At 41.9% G+C, this 19,787-nt stretch overlaps 1 protein-coding gene across 1 annotated transcript in view; it reads right to left on the minus strand.

Moving 5' to 3' along the window:
* Nucleotides 1-4,727: 4,727 nt before the first annotated feature.
* Nucleotides 4,728-19,787, minus strand: part of LOC310779453 (scavenger receptor cysteine-rich domain-containing protein DMBT1-like) — a gene marked incomplete at its 5' end in the record, with an annotated part of 56,255 nt that continues 41,195 nt past the window's right edge. The window contains 2 exons of the mRNA XM_083639986.1: nucleotides 4,728-4,782; nucleotides 6,528-6,848. Coding sequence (XP_083496112.1) covers nucleotides 4,775-4,782; nucleotides 6,528-6,848 — 329 coding nt within the window. The 3' untranslated portion in view covers nucleotides 4,728-4,774. The remainder of the gene's footprint in view (nucleotides 4,783-6,527; nucleotides 6,849-19,787) is intronic.

A 19,787-nucleotide genomic window follows, 5' to 3' on the forward strand; every position in this document is an offset into this window, starting at 1 on the left:
AAAGCCCATGGCATTCCAACACCCCGATATTTAACAACAACAGTTACTCATTGGATGAAGGCCTATTACTTTCCCTCACTGGGAGAGTAAAGGCATTCACACTTTAGGGGAGATTTATAATGATTCTGGTCTCCACTCTTTCCAGGATATGAAGGGCAGGTATAATCTCCCAGGCACTTCTTTTCTCTTCAACTCAGGACAGCATTTAAGACTTATGGGGTCCCGTGCAGGCCCGGATTATGCACCGGGCCGATTGGGCCAGGGCCCGGGGGTCTCCGACGTCTATATCAACTGTCATCTCATTCTGCTTTTTCTGTCTTTCGCAGGCTGTAGTGGGTACTAATGGTATTAATCATGTCATAAAAAACTCTCGTAACGGCACAAGCCCCGTCTTTTATTGTCACACGAACACCACAATACATGCATGCGGCCACAACACACTCATGCTACCTTGAGTGTGGATGTCGGCTACCTTGCTAGCTTGTCGGGAAGGTGGTCAAATTAATAACGTTCCAAATTTAAGTAAAACTTTGGCAAGGGTATGGCCATTTTCAAAGGGCTCCCTTCACAAGATATCTGAGTGAGAATGGGTTATCTGGGTACCCACGAGTTCCCAATTTACAGTTCCCACTTTACAGACATACCCACTAAGCTAATCCCATGCAGTTTTTGTATGCATTATGTTGGAGAAAAATATAAGTTCCATTGGCATTTCCTAATCAATAAGCTATAAGCTATAATTGCATACACATAATTAATGCTACAGTATGAGTCATTAGTCATAAGACATCTCACAAATGCATATTTGCACTGTGCAGACACATAACTAGCTTATCAAGCAGGAGATTTCTCCCCTTTGCTCTGGCCCATGACATCTCACACATATAGGACTGCTCCTTTTGCTGAGACCTTGGTCAGTGTGTCGGGTTCCATAACAACTGATACAGACAGGAGCCTGCACAACGCACACACATTTCCAAAGTTCATACCCCTCCTCTCTGCTCTTCCTCCTTACAGTATAAAGCTATGTTAAACTGTCAGCCATTTGCTGAATATTTGACTCTGTATAACGTATCAGAATGTGTACATTGAGATTCAGCCCTCTGACAATACATATTGCAGAGAATGTATGGTTTTAAATATACTTTCATAAGACATCTTTCTGGCTCTTGGTTTCATTCATTTGCTTTATATAAGCTGTTTGAATCATTATAATGCGGATGAGGAATGGTGAAATTCCATTCTCTATCACATTATAAATGTATTATTTTCGCCTATTCTATTTTAATATTTATGCATACTGTGGGTTCCTATAAACATTGGATATAACCAAATTGGCCACGATGCTCGCTACCCAATCGCCGAAAAATGCAATTCTTACAGAAATCTCCAAAAGTTAATGATACCAAATCACAGCATACTTTTTCTATGGTGTTCCTCAAGGTCTTGGTGTATTAATGTGTTATTTTGGAAGGATTTTTGACCTTTTTTAATCAATCTTGCACCAACGCTGCAACAAATGGGATCAAATGAAAATTTGCTGCAACAGTTTGAGACATAAATGAGCCTGGGGATGGCCATATAAGTACCATAGAGGGGCCTCCAAGTGCTTGTGCCCAGGGGCCTCGACATTCGTAAGCCCTCCTTGGTCCCGTGGGGTCAACCATTAAAACGGCATAACTTATCTTATGATAGCGGAACTTCCAGGGGTTTTGTATGTTTTTTTACACTCATTTATTGATATCCTGTTATAAGGACCTATCCTACAGTCTGGAGGAAATATGTCCCAGAACTTGATTCTTGATTTTGATGGGAGTCAGTCTGATCTAATGTTTTGTCTTCTTCTCGTAACTCAGATCAACCAACAAACCAACAAATACACCTAAATTATGCTCACAGAACTTAAGAAGCAGCACTTGATGGGTCTCTTGCTTGATTACTGTTGTACTTTATGTCACCTTGGCGCTCCTGGACCATTCCTCCATATATTCTGGGATTGTTTGCCTGTCACCCGTTTTTGGAGAACAGTGTCCTCTCAGTTATCAGACATTTTTTCTTTGACTATGCCTGTATCTGTTTCTGCTTTACTTTTGAATGATATCTCAGCTGTCAGCACCTGGACACCAAAAAAAGGCTTATTTTTGCAGGCCTCACTGCGGCCAAGAAACAGATTGCTATGAGATAGAAACATGCAGACAAGCTTTCACTGAGCAACTGGCTTCTCACTTTCCTTGATGTAGTTTACCTGGAGTTATCCACTGCTCGTGTCCGTGGAGTTAAAGAATCGTTTGTGGGTGTTGGCAGCTGAGAAATTGAAAGAGCATATCCATCGTACCTGGTCATGTTCTGTTTTGTGTTGTAGTCATGGTCCTGGGGGTCCTGAGCCCTGTACTACGAAACTAGTTTAACAGATCCGCGATAAGTCCCTTTGATCTGGTTTGACTGAACAGGATCAAAGCTATCTAGTTAACTACTACGACGCTGGTTTTTTACTAGGTAAGTGGACCTGGGATCTGCCTGTGCACGCGCACGTTTTTTCGCTCGTGCACAGGCGCGCGTCCACGCGAAAGAGGTGCGCTAGCCAATCACATTATGAACAGCTGAGTTTATCCATGCCCACACCCATTTCCACACCCATTTCCTCGTTCAATGAAGCGCAGTGCATGATCAGAGTTTTAGCGGATATTTAATGTATCCGCGATTTAATGTCAGAATGAAAATCCGCGTTGGATAGTCTGCTGAAGGGCTGTCTAAAGCAGCAGCTTGTATTCACATCAGTCATTTGATTTACTTTGATCAGCGATTGATACAGCTGCATTGATACAGGCAGCAGCAACAAATCTAAACGTGTAATCTCAGTCTATACATTTCCACAATCTGTAAGCCTATTTAGACCATAGATTTAGAAACGCATGCTCAATGAATAATGATCTCTATCACTCATGTGTGTGGTTGCACTGATCGAATAATTCATATATAAAATAGCCTAGTATAAAGCCTAATAGCCTACTATAAAAGAGAAAACTGCTGAACTGAATTGAGACGATGCGGGCATAGTTATCATTGATAAAAACTAGCCTATTTTTGCTCATATATTGGCATACAGCCTACAGGACACAGTTCCAGCTGAAAGATGCAAGAATAGCCTGCATATTTAGTATTGGGGCTATCCATATTTATCCCATATCTATATTATATGTATAGGCTTTTCTGGCATGTAGGAGAATATCACCCTCACTCCATTTGAGGGTCCATTCATGATATGCGCCGCGGTGATTAATAGTGATCATATTTCTCCACGCATCGTTGAGCTGTTAAGACATAAAGTGGTAAGTAGGCTTAATTTAATTATGTAGCCTACAGAGCCACAAATGTTTTTCTTGTTATATTCTCAGTTGACTGCAATCTATTTTTCATATGGCGATCTTATATGAACGGTGAGTGACTCCAGAGAGCCGATTATATGGGTCTGTCATGGATTTTGATCTTATCCTCTGAAGCTAACCTGGTCGCGACCAGGTTAGCTTTGCAGCGTCAGTTGCCATGGTGATTGAAAGTTAACTTGCTTTGTAGTACGGCTAAACCAGGTTTAAACTCAAACTTACTCGGATAAGGCATTAAACTAGCTTCGTAGTACAGGCTACTGGGGTGGGCGGTGGGAGTGAGGATGTTTTTTGTTTTTCTTGTCTGTGTTTTGGTTTGATTTCTCTTTTTTTTAATCATCACTGTTGCAGGTGGTTCACTGGCTATTATATGTGATCATTGTATATTATGTCACTTATCATTTTGTATATATGCATATAAATAGATATGAATTTGATATAATAATAATAATAATAATAACAACAACAACAACAACAACAACAACAACAACAACAACAACAACAACAACAATAATAATAATAATAATAATAATAATTATTATTATTATTATTATTATTATTATTATTATTATTATTATTATATTATTATACAAACAAGTTATTTGTTGAACATAATTTATCCAATGTATTTTTAAGAGTTACCTGAAAGAGCCTGCACACTACCTCAATGATCTATGATGGATGGAGGTCTCATTTTGGAATATGAATTAATTAATTTATTTGATAAATCAAAAAATACAGTACACCACAAGCTTACAGTACAAAATAATTAATCAGGATGACAAGTCGGCAAACTTATTTTCATTGGTGGTCCCGACAAAACAAACCTCAAAATAGAACAACCAAGATAAAAAGAAGAGATAAACAAACCTTGCACATGCAAGGTGCACTAGAAATCACTAGAAATGAGCGCGCGAAGCACACATTATTTCTTGTATTCTTGAAAAAGATTTTTTTTTATTTGCAAATGCTCAAGCCATAGTAACTGAAGATATGTATTTGAAAAACCAAAATATTAACTGATTAGTGTGTCAACTGTTACTGACAAAAAAGTGTAAATAATATTCAAAAGGTTCATATATTTCAGATATTACAATAATAATCATTTCTAGTGACAGCTATAATTGTAATAGCAAACACATTTGAGGAAAAAAACATGTAGAATGTTTATACTCCTAATAAACTCTCCCTTCCCAATACGGTTGCTAAAAGCTTAATTCGCTCGATTAGTGACAGAGGACAATCTCCCAGCTTTCCTTGCTAAAACTGAGTGGGAACAATTAGAGAGTTAATGAAACTCATTAAAAAAATCATCTTGGCCCGCAGAGTTCTTCAAAAACCTTGGTCGGCTTGAGCGCTTCAAATCTTCTGGCATGGTGAGTCTAGTAGTGCTAACGAGCTGTTCAGTATGAAAGACAAGAAAGACAATAGGCCAGTCAATACATGAAAAAATAAATACATAGAAATAACCACATTGCGGTTGTATGCCTCTGCCAAGCGCCAACAAGTCAAGTTGCAGTCTACATCCTTGTCTGTCCAGACACACAAGCACAAAGACATTGAAGCCCACAGCGCAGTAGTGTGGTCATTGAGACTTATGGCACTTTAGGGAATCTTTAGAATCTTTAGGGAATCTCAAAAACATGGCTAATCGTTTTCAACATACCCGGGCCTAAACCACCAACATCCCCCCTACCCCCTAGCCTAGCCTAGCCACCGCCCCTACCCACCCCTCGAACCTTGACTCTATGACCATCCTATCCTTAGCTGGGAGCTACTAAATCTAACCATGTCGCAATACTACCCAGAAACCCGAGCAGTCGGGAGTGGGGGGAGCCAAGCAGACGGGAGTGGGAGCCGAGCAGTCGGGAGTGGGAGGGGGAGCCAAGCAGACGGGAGTGGGGGGGAGCCGAGCAGTTGGGAGTGGGGGGGGGAGCCGAACAGTTGGGAGTGGGGGGGGGAGCCGAGCAGTTGGGAGTGGGTGGGGAGCCGAGCAGTTGGGAGTGGGGGGGGAGCCGAGCAGTTGGGAGTGGGGGGGGAGCCGAGCAGTTGGGAGTGGGGGGGGAGCCGAGCAGTTGGGAGTGGGGGGGGGGGGGCGAGCAGTCGGAGTGGGGGGGGGGAGCAGTTGGGGGGGGGGGGGGAGCCGAGCAGTCGGGAGTGGGGGGGGTGCCGAGCAGTCGGGAGTGGGGGGGGAGCCGAGCAGTCGGGAGCGGGGGGGGGAGCCGAGCAGACGGGAGTGGGGGGGAGCCGAGCAGACGGGAGTGGGGGGTGGGGCCGAGCAGACGGGAGTGGGGGGGAGCCGAGCAGTTGGGAGTGGGGGGGGAGCCGAGCAGTTGGGAGTGGGGGGGAGCCGAGCAGTTGGGAGTGGGGGGGGAGCCGAGCAGTTGGGAGTGGGTGGGAGCCGAGCAGTTGGGAATGGGGGGGAGCCGAGCAGACGGGAGTGTGTGGGGGGGGGGGGGGGGGGGGGGCGAACAGTCGGGAGTCGGGGGGGAGCCAAGCAGTCGGGAGTAGGGAGCCGAGCAGACGGGAGTGGGGGACCAAGTAAAATGATGTTTAGAAGGATTTTATAAAATGTCTATGGAAGAAAGAATGGTGGATGAAATCCTTTGGTCCGTATGCCAAAAGCGGAAGAGGGCTCTCTATTAGGGCTCTGAGATGAATCTCTGACTTTACCACTAAGAATTCTCAGTTCTGACTTCCTTCGCAGAATTCTGATCCTCATCTTAACTGCCTTTTTTCCCTTCTCATGGCTCTAATGCTCTTCTATGCCCGAACAGCATTTCAAACGGTGTAATCGTCACTGCCCACATACTTCCATGCGTCTTTCACGTTGGTATCATGCTAAGCAATACATCCACCAGTGGGCAGTAGAGAGTCAAATGTATGAGTGTGTGTGTGGTTTTGCTGAATTTCATGCGTATCCGTAAGCTTTCAGAGCACGGACAGAAAATGCACAAAATGAACGCAGAGTACAGACAGAAGGCTGTGTCCCTCTCCGTTTCCTTCTTTAACGTAGAGTATAATTGGGCCTTAACGCAATGTTGTTCCTGGTGGAATATGCCCGTTGTACAGAAATTACTTCATCAGTTATCACAAGAGTCACTACAAAAAGAACCAGAATAAAATGCTGAGTTTGTATTTTACCTTCACACACTACGCCAGCATCTTCCCTGTGGAAACAGTCATGTGATCCCAACCCCGCATGTCTGCACTCCCTCAGCGTCGACTCGGCTCCTCTACAGTTGACGTCGTCCAGCCAGATGGGTCCTTCTCCCTGACCAAAGTGGGCTCCACTTGGGGCCGACAGAGCCCTGCCACAGCCCAGCTCCCTGCACACCACCTGGGCATCGGCCAGCCCCCACAAGTCATCACACACCGTCCCCCACTGGTTATCATGGTAAACCTCCACTCTGCCGGCGCAGGAGTCACTGGAGGAGCCGTGAACCAGCCTGACCAAAGGGGCAGCTATAATAAAATAAGATATTATTATTATTATTAGTAGTAGTAGTAGTAGTAGCAGTAGTAATAATTTAAGTGGTGGTATTAATATTATTATGAGCACTGCTAGAATAGTAAAAGTAGTGTTAATAATACTTTCACTAATTATATGTTGTAGTAGTAGTAGAAACAGTAGCATACTGTAAATCCGTGGCCACACTGATGCGTCAGAAAATCGCCAGAATTATAAAACAGATTTATGTCCGTTGAGTTGTTTTTGAGATGACCTGGGGAAGCGCATAACGCGGTACTCTGTAGTCAGGAGGACGTGTGCTCAGAGCTGGAACATACAGTAGCTGTTAGCCATAGCTGTTAGCTGTGTGCTATATTTGCTAAGTAAGTGTTGCCACGATAACAACGATAACAACTTTGAACTTGAACTAATAATTAACTAATAATAATTAAATTTTAGACCACCAGCTTTGATATGTTGGCTAGTTGTTGATATTAGAACAGTATTGTGGCTCTAAAATAACGTTTATACAGAGTTGTGGGCAACTGTTATGGCGGTGACTGTCTGCTCTGAGAAGAGACCGTCCAATCAATCTGTCCATCCAGAAAAAGTTCAGCCCCCTTGAACAATCTGTCCATCAAAATGTACAGTATGCAAATTTGCTGGAGACGTACAAGTCATCAGTGCTCCACGGACAGACGGACAGCTGTCTTTGAAAATGAATAGAAGTGAAGAAGGAAATGATCGCAGAGGGACAGACACTATGGATCAGTGTGGCCACAGCCTAAGAAGACCAATTCAGTGACATATGACATTGAAAAGAGGTGGGCACATCAATGACAACCCCCCAGGGCCGTAGCTAGATATGAGGACGGGGAGGTCCGGACCTCCCCTAATATTTCAGAGATTTTTTTAATATTTCAGAGATTTTTTTTTTTTTTTTTTAGCCTTTATTTAACCAGGTTTGTCCCATTGAGATCAAAGATCTCTTTTACAAGAGAGACCTGGCCAAGAAACAGCAGCAACACAAAGTTACAACAAACAAACACATAAACACATACAATTGAAAAACATTAAAATGATCAAATAAAACATTTGCATACAGACAGCCTGTTCTCAAGAGATTTTACCATAGCCTTAAAACCATTTAAGGTTACTAAGCTATTAAGTTTAAGATCAGACTGCAGACTGTTCCATGCGGTGGGTGCAGAGAACCTAAAAGCTTTCTTCCCCAATTCAGTTCGGACTTTGGGAACAGAAAATTGTAGAGTGTCCTGAGAACGAAGATTGTAAAAAAATAAAACAATCTGCATGGAAAACAGGAAAAGCATGAAAAACACGGGATCGCTTTTATTTTGGAATGGAATTATTCACAACTGTGGCCATTGGCGATCTGCAGTAAACCAATCACATTCTTCCCTTTCAAGCTCCGATTCCAAAGCCTGACCAAAGCGCTCTGAGCTCCCCCCCTCCCGCTTTCATCATTGTCTGTCTCCATATGCTCCTCAAACAAATCTCACGGCACTTTAAATACAGCAAGCATGTAAATACGCTACACTATAGCAAGAGCAAAGTGAAAAGAATGTTCTAAACACATCGGCTAGAAAAATATAGCCTATCCCTGGATGTCATGATGAGATTAGATTGGTGAAAGTTTGTATTGCATTGGTTTTTCTCGCTGCCTTTTCTTCTCCCCCTCTGCACGGCAGAGGACGTAGGATGATGCAACAGCCTCTGAAGGACGCGTGATTTCTAACCCCACATAGGATAAGCAATAACCACACCCTGTGCCCGCCTACGCAGCAGTCAAGCGCCGGGATTGGCCAGGAGCAAGTGTTTTGTCTTCTTCTTTTGACAGCTGGAATCTCCCACACCACAACCACTGGAGGGCACGCAGCCCAGCGATTTCATGAACCAACTGAATAGCTCTTGAGAACGGACAGCGATTTCGAGAGCGGACATTTAAATTAATTATGGTCACCTTACCTTCCTTAGCATAGTAATAATAATAAGCATAATAATTGTAATCTACACAATGTACACAATCTACAAAAACATGCATGTGTTCACGTTCATAGCTCATATAATATAATGTATCATATCGTTAATTTCCTCATATAATATAATGTATCATATCGTTAATTTCAAGCTCAATTCTTACCCAGAGAAAAGGTACAGCACTGTATAAACGGTGTTAAACATTATACATTATACATTATATTATATGAGCTATGAACGTGAACACAACACCGTTTATATTATTGCATGTTTTGTAGATTGTGTACATTGTGTAGATTACAATTATTATGCTTATTATTATTATTACTATGCTAAGGAAGGTAGGTGACGTGACCATAATTCATTTCAATGTCCGCTCTCCAAATCGCTGTCCGTTCTCAAGAGCTATTCAGTTGGTTCATGAAATCGCTGGGCTGCGTGTCCTCCAGTGTTGCTCCTGGCCAATCCCGGCGCCACAGGGCGTGGTTATTGCTTATCCTATGTGGGGTTAGAAATCACGCCTGAATGACAGGGGCTCAAAACTACGGTATCCTCCTGAGTCCCCTGGGGTTCCTGCGATGACATCACATTTTGCCATTTCTATACTATAATACTTATTTCTGCTGAACTCAGACCTCTTGTCCTCACTTGGGGACACCTAAGGTACAATTTCGTCATAGTAGAAGAAGAAAAATCTACTTCCTGTCAATACAAGATGGCTAGCAAATCAACCAAATCCTCCTACGAGCACTCCCGATACAAACGTGGCCAAGGTAATAAACCTGATCAAATTGTATGGATGGAACTTGTTGATTTATGCTTAGGACCCTTTGAAGTTTGTAAAGACATGCAGGTTTGAAATAAATGTTGCATTAGTAACAAAGTAATGTGTTGCTAAAGTTGAAGCACTTGTGCGAGGACAGTGGGTTAATCCTTCCGTTTTCTGAGGTGAAGATGTAATGAGAAAACATTATTTGGGGAGATAAGGGAAGACACTATACTAGTTTACAAGTCTAAATAGTTATTGGGTGTGGTATACAATATAAATATAAACAATAAATATCAATTATAAATATAAATAAGAAATACTATAAATCATACATATTTTTACGTGTTTTTTGGGTGTTTCCAGGGCATGTTGATCTGACAGCAGCTGAAAAATTGCTGTATCGGATAACAGGCAACCTCTCTGAGCTGGAGGATGTTTTTCTGCATTTTATTTTTGCACAGCCATGATAGGCATTCAAATAAAGATTAATACTGTATTACAAGTTGGTGACTTTATTGTGTTAACAGAAAGATTGCACCAGTGACCTTATGCGAGGACATAATTTTTAACTATTTCCTTTCCTACTTACTTTTAATTTTTAATTTTTGTGTATTAGTACTTAGTTTTCAGAAGTAATCCCAAATATCAAAGAGAAATCAAAAATCCAATGCAGCTAATGGGGTCGGGACTCAGGAGCGTATAACAACTTTTTTTTCATCTGTCATTGTGCCTGCCTAGTGCCTACATACAATAAATTAGTGGACTTTCCCCAAAATAGTGATGGTTCTATCATTCTGTGGTGTAGCCTACATTTCAGATCTGATGCTTCCAGTGTGCAATAGGGGCAGAAATTGACGTGCGAGAGAGGGAGAGAGGGAGTGAGAGAGGGGGGGGGGGGAGAGTGAGATAGCGGCAGAAAGAGTGATTGAATAACGGCATGGGTGCATCCCCGGGGTTGGCGCACTGAATAAGGCCTGGTTTTGAAAAGCGCTAACCACAGAATTAACGCCAGGCTGGTATTTAAGGCAGAAAACGCCCATTCTGGCCTATTCTGGCACTGCGCCATGCCTCTTCAGCGTAAAGCGCATTTCGGGGGTGTAAAAACATGATGCTATCTTCCCGAGTCACGGGTAGGCAGGCGGAAAGCGTGTTTTTTTGCGTTTAACGCCAGTTTAGCGCCTAAGGCCAGGAGGAGAATAGAGCCCCTCGATTATACGCACAAGACTCTATTCAGAAAAATACTGAAAATAATCAAACACAATCAAGAAATGGCACTTAGACAGGGAGTTCCCAAAGCCCCGGCAGCCAGCTATTTCTCCGCCTACTGGTTACTTTATACACTGTAAAAAAAAATAAAAAAAAACAGTGCACCTGAAGGCAACATACAAGATACCTCATCATTCTGGCCAATACTCCACTTCTGTTATAACATTTCAGTCTGGAATATGGAATATCTTTCAATAATCTTTATGATTAAAAGGCTAAAAGTAATCTCATGTGTAAGAAATGACTGTTCTACAATGAAGTAAAACTGTAAATAATTAACTTGTTGGTTTTGGATTTATTTAGCTTCAAGAGTGCATTTTTGTTCTTGTGTGACCCTCAACACAGGCTTTGAGAATCCTGGGCCACTTACTGATACTTGTGCTTAAATTAACCAACTCATATTCTGGTTTATTTCTAGAAAAACATTTTGGCTAGTGGAAATTCTAATTGGCTGGTAACTTCTAGCAGCCATATTGGCAGGTGGTCAAAAAAGTTAATTTCAAGCCCTGCAGGGAGACCAAGTGGTGACATAGGAGTGAGTGAGAAAAGGATCAAATATTGGTGTTTAAGACTGAATAATGACATCACAACTGTTAATTTAAAATGAGTTATTCTTCTAAACCTGACTTCAAATGCCCAACATTTTTCCGCACCGGCGCCGTTTGGCCCCCAACCCTCAACGCTGAGCTGCGTGTCCTCCAGTGTTGCTCCTGGCCAATCCCGGCGCCACAGGGCGTGGTTATTGCTTATGGGTTAGAAATCACGCCTGAATGACAGGGGCTCAAAACTACGGTATCCTCCTGAGTCCCCTGGGGTTCCTGCGATGACATCACATTTTGCCATTTCTATACTATAATACTTATTTCTGCTGAACTCAGACCTCTTGTCCTCACTTGGGGACACCTAAGGTACAATTTCGTCATAGTAGAAGAAGAAAAATCTACTTCCTGTCAATACAAGATGGCTAGCAAATCAACCAAATCCTCCTACGAGCACTCCCGATACAAACGTGGCCAAGGTAATAAACCTGATCAAATTGTATGGATGGAACTTGTTGATTTATGCTTAGGACCCTTTGAAGTTTGTAAAGACATGCAGGTTTGAAATAAATGTTGCATTAGTAACAAAGTAATGTGTTGCTAAAGTTGAAGCACTTGTGCGAGGACAGTGGGTTAATCCTTCCGTTTTCTGAGGTGAAGATGTAATGAGAAAACATTATTTGGGGAGATAAGGGAAGACACTATACTAGTTTACAAGTCTAAATAGTTATTGGGTGTGGTATACAATATAAATATAAACAATAAATATCAATTATAAATATAAATAAGAAATACTATAAATCATACATATTTTTACGTGTTTTTTGGGTGTTTCCAGGGCATGTTGATCTGACAGCAGCTGAAAAATTGCTGTATCGGATAACAGGCAACCTCTCTGAGCTGGAGGATGTTTTTCTGCATTTTATTTTTGCACAGCCATGATAGACATTCAAATAAAGATTAATACTGTATTACAAGTTGGTGACTTTATTGTGTTAACAGAAAGATTGCACCAGTGACCTTATGCGAGGACATAATTTTTAACTATTTCCTTTCCTACTTACTTTTAATTTTTAATTTTTGTGTATTAGTACTTAGTTTTCAGAAGTAATCCCAAATATCAAAGAGAAATCAAAAATCCAATGCAGCTAATGGGGTCGGGACTCAGGAGCGTATAACAACTTTTTTTTCATCTGTCATTGTGCCTGCCTAGTGCCTACATACAATAAATTAGTGGACTTTCCCCAAAATAGTGATGGTTCTATCATTCTGTGGTGTAGCCTACATTTCAGATCTGATGCTTCCAGTGTGCAATAGGGGCAGAAATTTACGTGCGAGAGAGGGAGAGAGGGAGTGAGAGAGGGGGGGGGGGAGAGTGAGATAGCGGCAGAAAGAGTGATTGAATAACGGCATGGGTGCATCCCCGGGGTTGGCGCACTGAATAAGGCCTGGTTTTGAAAAGCGCTAACCACAGAATTAACGCCAGGCTGGTATTTAAGGCAGAAAACGCCCATTCTGGCCTATTCTGGCACTGCAACATGCCTCTTCAGCGTAAAGCGCATTTCGGGGGTTTAAAAACATGATGCTATCTTCCCGAGTCACGGGTAGGCAGGCGGAAAGCGTGTTTTTTTGCGTTTAACGCCAGTTTAGCGCCTAAGGCCAGGAGGAGAATAGAGCCCCTCGATTATACGCACAAGACTCTATTCAGAAAAATACTGAAAATAATCAAACACAATCAAGAAATGGCACTTAGACAGGGAGTTCCCAAAGCCCCGGCAGCCAGCTATTTCTCCGCCTACTGGTTACTTTATACACTGTAAAAAAAAATAAAAAAAAACAGTGCACCTGAAGGCAACATACAAGATACCTCATCATTCTGGCCAATACTCCACTTCTGTTATAACATTTCAGTCTGGAATATGGAATATCTTTCAATAATCTTTATGATTAAAAGGCTAAAAGTAATCTCATGTGTAAGAAATGACTGTTCTACAATGAAGTAAAACTGTAAATAATTAACTTGTTGGTTTTGGATTTATTTAGCTTCAAGAGTGCATTTTTGTTCTTGTGTGACCCTCAACACAGGCTTTGAGAATCCTGGGCCACTTACTGATACTTGTGCTTAAATTAACCAACTCATATTCTGGTTTATTTCTAGAAAAACATTTTGGCTAGTGGAAATTCTAATTGGCTGGTAACTTCTAGCAGCCATATTGGCAGGTGGTCAAAAAAGTTAATTTCAAGCCCTGCAGGGAGACCAAGTGGTGACATAGGAGTGAGTGAGAAAAGGATCAAATATTGGTGTTTAAGACTGAATAATGACATCACAACTGTTAATTTAAAATGAGTTATTCTTCTAAACCTGACTTCAAATGCCCAACATTTTTCCGCACCGGCGCCGTTTGGCCCCCAACCCTCAACGCTGAGCTGCGTGTCCTCCAGTGTTGCTCCTGGCCAATCCCGGCGCCACAGGGCGTGGTTATTGCTTATGGGTTAGAAATCACGCCTGAATGACAGGGGCTCAAAACTACGGTATCCTCCTGAGTCCCCTGGGGTTCCTGCGATGACATCACATTTTGCCATTTCTATACTATAATACTTATTTCTGCTGAACTCAGACCTCTTGTCCTCACTTGGGGACACCTAAGGTACAATTTCGTCATAGTAGAAGAAGAAAAATCTACTTCCTGTCAATACAAGATGGCTAGCAAATCAACCAAATCCTCCTACGAGCACTCCCGATACAAACGTGGCCAAGGTAATAAACCTGATCAAATTGTATGGATGGAACTTGTTGATTTATGCTTAGGACCCTTTGAAGTTTGTAAAGACATGCAGGTTTGAAATAAATGTTGCATTAGTAACAAAGTAATGTGTTGCTAAAGTTGAAGCACTTGTGCGAGGACAGTGGGTTAATCCTTCCGTTTTCTGAGGTGAAGATGTAATGAGAAAACATTATTTGGGGAGATAAGGGAAGACACTATACTAGTTTACAAGTCTAAATAGTTATTGGGTGTGGTATACAATATAAATATAAACAATAAATATCAATTATAAATATAAATAAGAAATACTATAAATCATACATATTTTTACGTGTTTTTTGGGTGTTTCCAGGGCATGTTGATCTGACAGCAGCTGAAAAATTGCTGTATCGGATAACAGGCAACCTCTCTGAGCTGGAGGATGTTTTTCTGCATTTTATTTTTGCACAGCCATGATAGGCATTCAAATAAAGATTAATACTGTATTACAAGTTGGTGACTTTATTGTGTTAACAGAAAGATTGCACCAGTGACCTTATGCGAGGACATAATTTTTAACTATTTCCTTTCCTACTTACTTTTAATTTTTAATTTTTGTGTATTAGTACTTAGTTTTCAGAAGTAATCCCAAATATCAAAGAGAAATCAAAAATCCAATGCAGCTAATGGGGTCGGGACTCAGGAGCGTATAACAACTTTTTTTTCATCTGTCATTGTGCCTGCCTAGTGCCTACATACAATAAATTAGTGGACTTTCCCCAAAATAGTGATGGTTCTATCATTCTGTGGTGTAGCCTACATTTCAGATCTGATGCTTCCAGTGTGCAATAGGGGCAGAAATTGACGTGCGAGAGAGGGAGAGAGGGAGTGAGAGAGGGGGGGGGGGGAGAGTGAGATAGCGGCAGAAAGAGTGATTGAATAACGGCATGGGTGCATCCCCGGGGTTGGCGCACTGAATAAGGCCTGGTTTTGAAAAGCGCTAACCACAGAATTAACGCCAGGCTGGTATTTAAGGCAGAAAACGCCCATTCTGGCCTATTCTGGCACTGCAACATGCCTCTTCAGCGTAAAGCGCATTTCGGGGGTTTAAAAACATGATGCTATCTTCCCGAGTCACGGGTAGGCAGGCGGAAAGCGTGTTTTTTTGCGTTTAACGCCAGTTTAGCGCCTAAGGCCAGGAGGAGAATAGAGCCCCTCGATTATACGCACAAGACTCTATTCAGAAAAATACTGAAAATAATCAAACACAATCAAGAAATGGCACTTAGACAGGGAGTTCCCAAAGCCCCGGCAGCCAGCTATTTCTCCGCCTACTGGTTACTTTATACACTGTAAAAATAAATAAAAAAAAACAGTGCACCTGAAGGCAACATACAAGATACCTCATCATTCTGGCCAATACTCCACTTCTGTTATAACATTTCAGTCTGGAATATGGAATATCTTTCAATAATCTTTATGATTAAAAGGCTAAAAGTAATCTCATGTGTAAGAAATGACTGTTCTACAATGAAGTAAAACTGTAAATAATTAACTTGTTGGTTTTGGATTTATTTAGCTTCAAGAGTGCATTTTTGTTCTTGTGTGACCCTCAACACAGGCTTTGAGAATCCTGGGCCACTTACTGATACTTGTGCTTAAATTAACCAACTCATATTCTGGTTTATTTCTAGAAAAACATTTTGGCTAGTGGAAATTCTAATTGGCTGGTAACTTCTAGCAGCCATATTGGCAGGTGGTCAAAAAAGTTAATTTCAAGCCCTGCAGGGAGACCAAGTGGTGACATAGGAGTGAGTGAGAAAAGGATCAAATATTGGTGTTTAAGACTGAATAATGACATCACAACTGTTAATTTAAAATGAGTTATTCTTCTAAACCTGACTTCAAATGCCCAACATTTTTCCGCACCGGCGCCGTTTGGCCCCCAACCCTCAACGCTGAGCTGCGTGTCCTCCAGTGTTGCTCCTGGCCAATCCCGGCGCCACAGGGCGTGGTTATTGCTTATGGGTTAGAAATCACGCCTGAATGACAGGGGCTCAAAACTACGGTATCCTCCTGAGTCCCCTGGGGTTCCTGCGATGACATCACATTTTGCCATTTCTATACTATAATACTTATTTCTGCTGAACTCAGACCTCTTGTCCTCACTTGGGGACACCTAAGGTACAATTTCGTCATAGTAGAAGAAGAAAAATCTACTTCCTGTCAATACAAGATGGCTAGCAAATCAACCAAATCCTCCTACGAGCACTCCCGATACAAACGTGGCCAAGGTAATAAACCTGATCAAATTGTATGGATGGAACTTGTTGATTTATGCTTAGGACCCTTTGAAGTTTGTAAAGACATGCAGGTTTGAAATAAATGTTGCATTAGTAACAAAGTAATGTGTTGCTAAAGTTGAAGCACTTGTGCGAGGACAGTGGGTTAATCCTTCCGTTTTCTGAGGTGAAGATGTAATGAGAAAACATTATTTGGGGAGATAAGGGAAGACACTATACTAGTTTACAAGTCTAAATAGTTATTGGGTGTGGTATACAATATAAATATAAACAATAAATATCAATTATAAATATAAATAAGAAATACTATAAATCATACATATTTTTACGTGTTTTTTGGGTGTTTCCAGGGCATGTTGATCTGACAGCAGCTGAAAAATTGCTGTATCGGATAACAGGCAACCTCTCTGAGCTGGAGGATGTTTTTCTGCATTTTATTTTTGCACAGCCATGATAGGCATTCAAATAAAGATTAATACTGTATTACAAGTTGGTGACTTTATTGTGTTAACAGAAAGATTGCACCAGTGATCTTATGCGAGGACATAATTTTTAACTATTTCCTTTCCTACTTACTTTTAATTTTTAATTTTTGTGTATTAGTACTTAGTTTTCAGAAGTAATCCCAAATATCAAAGAGAAATCAAAAATCCAATGCAGCTAATGGGGTCGGGACTCAGGAGCGTATAACAACTTTTTTTTCATCTGTCATTGTGCCTGCCTAGTGCCTACATACAATAAATTAGTGGACTTTCCCCAAAATAGTGATGGTTCTATCATTCTGTGGTGTAGCCTACATTTCAGATCTGATGCTTCCAGTGTGCAATAGGGGCAGAAATTGACGTGCGAGAGAGGGAGAGAGGGAGTGAGAGAGGGGGGGGGGGGGGGAGAGTGAGATAGCGGCAGAAAGAGTGATTGAATAACGGCATGGGTGCATCCCCGGGGTTGGCGCACTGAATAAGGCCTGGTTTTGAAAAGCGCTAACCACAGAATTAACGCCAGGCTGGTATTTAAGGCAGAAAACGCCCATTCTGGCCTATTCTGGCACTGCGCCATGCCTCTTCAGCGTAAAGCGCATTTCGGGGGTGTAAAAACATGATGCTATCTTCCCGAGTCACGGGTAGGCAGGCGGAAAGCGTGTTTTTTTGCGTTTAACGCCAGTTTAGCGCCTAAGGCCAGGAGGAGAATAGAGCCCCTCGATTATACGCACAAGACTCTATTCAGAAAAATACTGAAAATAATCAAACACAATCAAGAAATGGCACTTAGACAGGGAGTTCCCAAAGCCCCGGCAGCCAGCTATTTCTCCGCCTACTGGTTACTTTATACACTGTAAAAAAAAACAAAAAAAAAACAGTGCACCTGAAGGCAACATACAAGATACCTCATCATTCTGGCCAATACTCCACTTCTGTTATAACATTTCAGTCTGGAATATGGAATATCTTTCAATAATCTTTATGATTAAAAGGCTAAAAGTAATCTCATGTGTAAGAAATGACTGTTCTACAATGAAGTAAAACTGTAAATAATTAACTTGTTGGTTTTGGATTTATTTAGCTTCAAGAGTGCATTTTTGTTCTTGTGTGACCCTCAACACAGGCTTTGAGAATCCTGGGCCACTTACTAATACTTGTGCTTAAATTAACCTACTCATATTCTGGTTTATTTCTAGAAAAACATTTTGGCTAGTGGAAATTCTAATTGGCTGGTAACTTCTAGCAGCCATATTGGCAGGTGGTCAAAAAAGTTAATTTCAAGCCCTGCAGGGAGACCAAGTGGTGACATAGGAGTGAGTGAGAAAAGGATCAAATATTGGTGTTTAAGACTGAATAATGACATCACAACTGTTAATTTAAAATGAGTTATTCTTCTAAACCTGACTTCAAATGCCCAACATTTTTCCGCACCGGCGCCGTTTGGCCCCCAACCCTCAGAAAAGTCTGGCGCTCTGGTAGCGAGGACATTTTTTTGTCGTCCTCTCTATCATCAAAGTTCCTGGGTTACGGCATGACAATATTTGTTCAGCCCCCAGCAACAAAACAAAGCAAATCTGCACCGGTCTGCACCAAGTGCGGAACGAGGTACTCTGGGCACGCTATGTTATTGTAACAGACTGTATACGAGGCTCTGTGTACCCCCTGACTTGCTGGTGTACTGTTAAATTAAGTTAACCTCTGGCGCCGTATACAGCCTACAGACTATAGACGCACACACACACAACATAATTTTAGTCTGTTACATAATATAATAGTCTCGTACACATCACACAAAATAACCTGTCCTCCCGATCGTTGAGCCTGTGGTATCGTACAATCGTGTAGTCTACAAGTTGTGTGCGAGATAGAGTATATATGTGCCCGGCTCCCTATGTATTATAAGTAAATGAACGTGGGAGAACATGGTTTGAATCTCGTGTGTGGTGCTGGATTTTTAATTCAAGATCCTGGTGAAATATGGTCTAAATGTGAACTAAACGTCTGCAAATAGTCTGTGAAAAAACTTTCTCTCTTGAACCTTTCTTGCGTGTTTTTTCAACGTTGACCCTAAACGTTTTTTAAACGTCTTTTCAATCTAAAAATGCTCGCTGGGAAGAGTGTGTGCAGGCGCGAGGTGTTGGAGTGTTAGAGTGACATCCATGCCGTGCGTAAAAGCAAGGATTTTCTTCACTGCCCGGAGAATACTGTCTGCGCTATTTGGTGGTGTTAATATTGAGAGCACCCAAGGCCATTTTTTCTAACACATTGCGCTGGAACGCCTATTTTGGCACGGTCAACACCTAAACCTCTCTTTCCGCTCGGAACATACCGACGGTATCTTCGCCAGAGCGCAAAATGACACTTGCGGGAGGCAGATGATAGGCTAGAGGGCCACGGGCACACCTGGGTGGGCCACGCCTACACCTGTGTCTGCGCTTAGATCCCAGTGCAAAACTGGACGGTGGAGGCAGACGATAGCTTAAGACGCTGGGAAGATAGCAATAAGTGGCGCGCAAACGATAGCGCCGGAAGGTGGCTGGAGCGGGTATATATACTTATATATAATGTAAGACAACAAATCCCAACCCCACAAAGCTGAGAAACATGGCTGCACTTGTTGTTGGTGTTGTCAGGGTAACATGAGAGTGCTGTTCAATTCCTCTTTATACCATTTTGATCCCTTGCAGCCTCTCCCACTCAATCACTTACCAACTGATGTCAATTAAATCTGTGAGGACTCAGGGCTCAGTGCTTAAGGGGGACATTGAGACTGGGCCAACGATTTTTTGCCCACATGCTCCCTTTCAGTGGCGAACCATCAGGGCCTTCTAGGTATTCACTGAATACCCAAGAAT

This window comes from Poromitra crassiceps (assembly GCF_964638095.1).
Source record: "Poromitra crassiceps genome assembly, chromosome: 7".
Lineage (NCBI taxonomy): Eukaryota > Metazoa > Chordata > Actinopteri > Beryciformes > Melamphaidae > Poromitra > Poromitra crassiceps.